Source organism: Kryptolebias marmoratus, linkage group LG7, assembly GCF_001649575.2.
Source record: "Kryptolebias marmoratus isolate JLee-2015 linkage group LG7, ASM164957v2, whole genome shotgun sequence".
Lineage (NCBI taxonomy): Eukaryota > Metazoa > Chordata > Actinopteri > Cyprinodontiformes > Rivulidae > Kryptolebias > Kryptolebias marmoratus.
The window spans coordinates 8,702,029-8,708,615 of NC_051436.1; the positions used below are offsets into that span (position 1 = coordinate 8,702,029).

The 6,587-nt window shown below is 43.6% G+C and overlaps 1 protein-coding gene across 11 annotated transcripts in view; it reads right to left on the reverse strand.

Annotated features, from left to right (window-relative positions):
* The window catches only part of LOC108234862 (multiple PDZ domain protein), a 50,901-nt gene that overhangs the window by 23,705 nt on the left and 20,609 nt on the right, over positions 1-6,587 (reverse strand). For 10 of the 11 annotated variants that reach the window (XM_017414422.3, XM_037976407.1, XM_037976406.1 and 7 more), the window contains 5 exons: positions 6,273-6,428; positions 5,120-5,434; positions 4,868-4,982; positions 2,977-3,175; positions 1,593-1,634 (listed from right to left, as the gene is read on the reverse strand). In XM_017414422.3, the coding sequence (XP_017269911.1) occupies positions 1,593-1,634; positions 2,977-3,175; positions 4,868-4,982; positions 5,120-5,434; positions 6,273-6,428 (827 nt within the window). The remainder of the gene's footprint in view (positions 1-1,592; positions 1,635-2,976; positions 3,176-4,867; positions 4,983-5,119; positions 5,435-6,272; positions 6,429-6,587) is intronic. The other variant, XM_017414424.3, reaches the window with a different exon arrangement.

Here is a 6,587-nt window from a genome sequence, read left to right on the forward strand (position 1 = left end):
CTGCAGGCGACCGCGAGCCGGTTCCGACGTTTCTGCCCCGATGCGGCGCGTATCCGACTCTTTCCCAGGTCTTTTTCGGTATGCGGTACTTTTTTTTAGCTGTTTATATGTCAAAACGCTCAGCTCCATCAGGAGGCTTACTTTTGTTTTCTGTAACTTTTACACTCATTACAATATTTAACTTTTTTCCCCAAAGAAAGACGAGGAGATGTCTGTTCTCTGTGAAGACTTGCTCTGTTCTTGTCTTTTTAAGCTACTTTTAATTTTTAGCTGCTGTTAGGCTGGTTTTAGCTTTTAGCTACCATTCTGCTACTTTTACTTTTAGCTAACATTTTGTTTCTTCTAACCTTTTTTGCTACTTTAGCTTTTACCTAGCCTTTTAGTTTCTAGCTGCCATCCTGCTTTTTTGCTTTTTTAGCTAACCTTTTGCTATTTTTAGTTTCTAGCTACAGTTTTGCTACATTTAGCTTTTAGCTAGACTTTGGTTCTTTTTCGATACCATTTTGTAACTTTTACTTTCAGCTAACTTTTTGTGACGTTTAGCTTCTAGCTAGCTTTATGCTATTTTTGGCTACTCGCTAGCCTTTTGCAACTAGCTTTTAGGTAATGTTTCGCTACTTGTAGTTAGCATTTTGCTACTTTTACCTTTAGGCTTAACTTTAGTTAGCTCTTTGCTACTTTCAGTTTCTAGCTACAGCTTTGCTACATTTAGCTTTTAGCTAGCCTTTGGTTCTTTTCGATACCATTTTGTAACTTTTACTTTTAGCTATCATTTTGTGAGTTTTAACTTCGAGCTAGCCTTTTGCAACTTTAGCTTTTAGGTAATGTTTTGCTACTTGTAGTTAGCAGTTAGCAATCGGACACATATCTGATGTTTTGACTCTCGCCTCCCACCGCACCTAAGGTTTGGTCAGCATCTCTGAAACCGACTGAGTTCCAGCACTTTATTTTTGTGTTAGCTGTGGCGGCCATCTTTGATTGGGTCGACTTCCAAAGGGTAATCAGTTTCAGTAAGATCCATGTCACGGTTCTGGAGATATTCTCCTCAGAGAAGGGTTAAAACAGGCAAAAGTTTCAAGCTAAGATCTCACACCTGGTAGTGTGCGTTGGAGCTACGACCACACATAAACGACAGTTGGCTGAGGCGGCCATCTTGAACTGGGCTGACTCCAAAGGTTTACCAGCTGTAGACGTAAAGGCAGCGACTGATTAACTATCGGCGGGCTTTCATGGCGGCGGGCGATAAAAAGGTTTGAAAGGTGTCAACTGTGTTAGTGATAGAAATAAAAAGAAAGCGAGTTAAGTTTAGTAGGGGGTAAATAAGTGACACAGCCAGTTAAGATTTATCCAGAACGTCTTTGCCACGTCAAGCCCTTTCTTCAATCGTTGGTTTCTAATGATCAATGTTTGGACATTTTTCGGAATTGACGTAGTCCTCTTGGATAAACCTCGTACCAGACTGCGAACGGGCCTCGGCAGACAAACGGAGACAATAAAATCAAATGAAATCAAACAGACAAGAACAAAGAAAACCCAGACGGCAGCTCTGTGTTGAGACGCCGTCGGGGCCGGTGGGCGTTAGTCATACTCACACATAGAACGGGCACAGATCGTCCTCGGGCGCACAAGCAGATCTAGAACGTGAAGAGTTGGCTTTTATGCACCCAAGCTAAACACGCCGCCAGAGTTTAGTTCAGCAGGCAGGACCCGTCAAACTAACACGTCCACTTTACTGCCGGGGGGGGGGGGTGCTCGCGCTCAGGGGTCGAGGCGCAGAACGACAATTTGCTTATTTTTGGCATTAGAATCACTCAGAAGCACATTCAGAACTGCTTTCAGACTCATTTACAATTTATATATGTAAAAAGAAAAAAAAAGGCAACAAACAAAGAGATAATTTAGTTTTGGTAACAACTCAACATGCCGTACGATCAGAGGTCAAGTTTAACATAATTCTGTGGACTTCTGCAGAGTTCTATCAGAAAATAGTACTGTGCAAAAGATCTGACCCATAACTCATTTCTTCATTTTTTGCTTCGAAGCAGCAACTTTCTTGTAATCTTTTGACTTTAGCTACCTTTTTTATAACTCATTTTCCTCCTAGTAACTGAGCAGAAATGTTTTATGTTTGTTTGTTTAGTAAGCTACCTAAATCTGACCTTTGAATCCTTTCATTCAGACATCAAAAAGTTCCCTAACTCAGTGGGTGAGCCAGTGTTGTGTCGGCACGTAAACAACGTAGCAGAGAAGCTACTTAAAAGTGGATCCTTAGCCAATAACCAGCTCAACTGCTAGCTAGCACGTAACTTTGGGATTAGCTCAATTTATTTTAATTTCTTTAGTCCGTGAAGTTTCTTTCACAAACCACTTTATGTCCTGAGACGATAGAAAAAAAAAATGAAGTGACAAAAGGGGTGTTGGAGTCAACCCACTGCTGCTACGCCTCTTAGCGGCCAAGGGATGTAGTCACAGAGCTGAGTTGGTGAGTGGGCGTTAGGTGGGAGGCGGAGCCAGCTAGCTAGCGAGTAACTTTATTATTAGAAGTCTGTCAAAACAACACGATTTGTGTCCATTTTGGTGTAATTTATGAAAAAATACCAAATATAACATAAACCCCTTCGATTGATCGCTTTCCAGTCAGGCCTGAGATAGTGTTTTATTTAGACTTGAAACTACTTCCGTTTGTCCACATTCCTCATTTTCTAATTAAATACTGCACAAGATGCTGCTGTATTTTGCAGTTTTTTACAAGAACTGGACAGAAACTGGGTGAAAAAGCAGCCAAAGTCCAAATAAGAACTCTAAAAGGCCTTAAATATTCTGAAGAATTGGTGATTTAGACCACTACAAGAAGGCCTGGCTACTTGGAGGCAAAGTATGAAGAAGTCAGGGGTGGTTTGAAACATTCTCGCACAGAACCGCACGTACGGACACAAACACAGACTCGGCGACTGTCACTCAGCTGCCGTCTCTCACCCCAGGTCGGGTCCGATGAGGGAGTGCCTCCTGAGCATGGCCCGAGCCTGAACGTTGGTCAGGTTGGTGGTGGGCTCTCCGTTGACGGCCAGGATGAGATCGCCCACCCCCAGCCGTCCGTCACGGCTAATGGAGCCCCCGTGGATTATGCTGCGGATCAGCATCCCCAGGCCGTCCTTCGTGGCGCTCACCGTCATGCCTTCAGGACAGATTGCAGAAGACCGTTACACTTTCCGCGTCAGAAATACTCAAAAGAAGCACGGCTGTTTGAGGGGGTGCGCCTCACATTTTTTTATCTACTTACTTCAGCGTACTTTGCGCTTTTTTTTTAGCTGTTTATATGTCAAAATGCTCAGCTCAATCAGGAGATTTACTTTTGTTTTTTTGTCACTTTTACACTTATTACAATATTTAACTTTATTTACAGTTATTTCCCCAACGAAAGACAAGGAGATGTTTTCAAATTCTTCAAAAACATTGTTCTCTGTGAAATCTGATTCAGCAGACTTGCTCTGTTTTTGTCTTTTTAAGCTACTTTTAATTGTTAGCTGCTGTTAATCTGTTTTTAGCTTTTAGCTATCATTCTGTTACTTTTACTTTTAGCCAACCTTTTATTTCTTTTAACCTCTAGCTAGCTTTTTGCTACTTTAGCTTTTAGTATGTCTTTTGCTTCTTTTAGCTTTGGGTAACCTTTACTTGCCGCTAGCTAGCATTTCGCTTCTCTTAACTTTCACCTAGCCTTTTAGTTTCTAGCTAACATTCTGCTTTTTTTTTTTTTTTTGCTTTTAGCTAACCTTTTGTTAATTTTAGCTTCTAGCTAGCCCTTTGCTACTTTTAGTTTCTAGCTACAGTTTTGCTTCATTTAGCTTTTAGCTAGACTTTGGTTCTTTTCGATACCATTTTGTACCTTTTACTTTTAGCTAACCTTTTGTGACTTTTAGCTTTGAGCTAGCTTTTTGCTACTTTAGCTTTTAGGTAATGTTTCGCTATTTGTAGTTAGCATTTACTACTTTTAATTTATAGTTAGCCCTGTGCTACTTTCAGCTTCTCGCTACCATTTTGCTACATTTAGCTATAGCCAGCCTTTAGCTCTATTCAGCATTTAGCTAGTGTTCTGCTACTTTCAGCTTTAACAACTAAGGTTCAGCTTCTTCATTCAGCCACGTAGCATTCAGACTGCAGTTTGCCATTTTTCTATTTTCTTTCTGGCCCCAAACAGTCTCTGAAACAGTACAAATACTCCTAAATGTACTTTTTCTCGGTGAAGTGTTGTGAAGTAATCTATCTGGAAACTTTCCTCCCTTCTTGTGCCCACACACGGCGCTCTTATCTTTACTCAGGCAGTGCTGAAACTAAATGTCAACTCTCTGGTGAAACAGCTTGGATAATTTGCAAAGATTACAAAAATATTCTTATTTAATACTTGAATCTTGATTCATAGTCGGCAAATGTAAATACCCAAACATTTTATGCAAAAACGTCCACCTGACAACCACACAACAGACCTTCAGAGAGGGGGGGAAAAAAAGAGAGAGAAGCAGTTTTAAGCCACGAACAGATGATTTTAAACACCTATTTGTTTTAGAAGTTCAAACTTTGTATTTCCTGTGCCGGCAGCAGCCCCCTTGGGCAGCTTTTTGAAATGCAAATGCTTTGTATCGCAACAGATTTACCCTTTGAGTGGGAAAAACACCACAAATTGCTTCTATCAATTTGTCTCAAAAAGTGGGAATTTAAGCGAACCGAAGACAAAAGTAAAAAGCCAAATGCCCCGCTTTCAAATCCTAAAGGCTCATTAACGCTCCTGCGGAAGATGAGACGGGGAAATAAATAAAGAAGAACAAATATATTTATTTAAAAAAAAAAGGAAAGGAAAGATACAAACACAGACCGAGGCTGCAGTTGCCCTTGACAACTGTGATCGTCCTTTCAAAGCTGCTCCCGGGGGTCAGCGCCGCTTTGTCGCCGTCTCCGGCAGGTTCTTCCGCGCCGGCGTGGTCCTCGTCCTTGAAGGCGACAGTTCGACACATTTGTTCACCGCGGTAAATTAAAACGCTAGAGCACATTTCCAAAAAAATTTTTAAAATGCAGCTTCGGTGACTTCTTTTAGTTAAACCCTGAAAATGTTGATCGTGAAATTTACCTTTGAGGGATTTCCAAGCTCTCCGAGGCAGACGGCGGATCCCAGCCGACACTGATCCGAGTCCTCCGCGGCCTCCCAGACAGCAGGCCCGCCTCCCGTTTCAGCGAGCAAGCCGAAGGAGTCAGAGCTCCCGGCTGCCTCCTCCGGGCCAGGCCGCTGCGCCAAGTATTGATCCGGGCAGCTTAGGACGGCGCCAACGGCCGGGACGTGACCCGTCAGACTCGCCGGCGCGTACGAGGCCGACTTGTCCGGGGAGAAGTCCGACGGGGCCGCGAGGCTCCGACGCTCGTCCAGCGCGTTCAGGCGGGCGGTCAGCTGGAGTGAAACACAGAACGGAGGAGGAGGAATGAACACCGTCCTGCTCGGCTCGTAATGAGCCACAGAAATACCATCAGTGGCTGGAAGAAGGTGGCATGAACACCGCTGGTTTGGTAAAAGGCACATTTTATATATATATATATATATATATATACATATACATATATACATATACACATACCCCCCCCCCTCCATCATCAGTCCAGATCTACTGATCTGGACAAGATTACTCAAAAAGTTATAAATGGATTTCATTAAATTTTCATGAAATTTTCAGAAAAACGGCAAATTTGCTACAAGAAACGAGAGATGGTGGCGATCCGGTCAAAGGTCAAGGTCACAGATCAGCCCGTGCTCTAAATCTGCAGCTGTCCAACAGGACAATTAAACTGCACCGGTGGACACCTCTTCAAGGGTGATCACGATGGTTTTCAAGGTCATAGCGTCCAAGTTCAACATCGAAGTCGACCTAGTGCTGTAACTTTGCAGCAGTGTGATGTAGGACCGTCAAACTGCACAGCTGGACACCTCAGGGGTCAAAGGTCATGCCTGTTAGTTTCAAGGTTCATGGGGTCAAAGGTCACAGGTGACCCCTCTGGTCTCTAGTTGTGTCCGTTGGTTTGTTTGTCCGTCTGTCAGCTAAGATCAGGTAAAAACTAATAACTAACAGATTTGGATGAAATGTTTAGGAAATGTTGGGGTTGCCCCAATAAACAATGGATTAAATGTTTGTGCCAATCCAGATTATGATCCGGATGGCACCATTTTCTAATCCTGGCGCGCTCCGGTGTCTAGCGTCAGTCGTTTTTTTGTCCATGTGCAATCGCTCGTTTACCCTCGGCGTGGACGAGTGCAGATAGTCCAAGTCGTCGCCGCAGCCGCTGCCGTGGAGCGCCATCATGGAGGCCTGGAAGGTGTCGTCCTCCACGCCGGAGTAGGTCCGGTCCAGCGACGCCTTCTCATCCGGCAGATCGCCCTCGCCGGTGTCGATCTGGGATAGCGGACGACAGCGACCGAAACACGTTCCCTTATTTAAAAGCTACAGAAGGCCGAAGTAATCAGTCTATAATCCTAACATCACAAGTTAAAAAAAAAAAATTTGTTTCCCTTTGTCAGGAGTTTGGATTAGCCGGTTCCCCCCCCCCCCCCC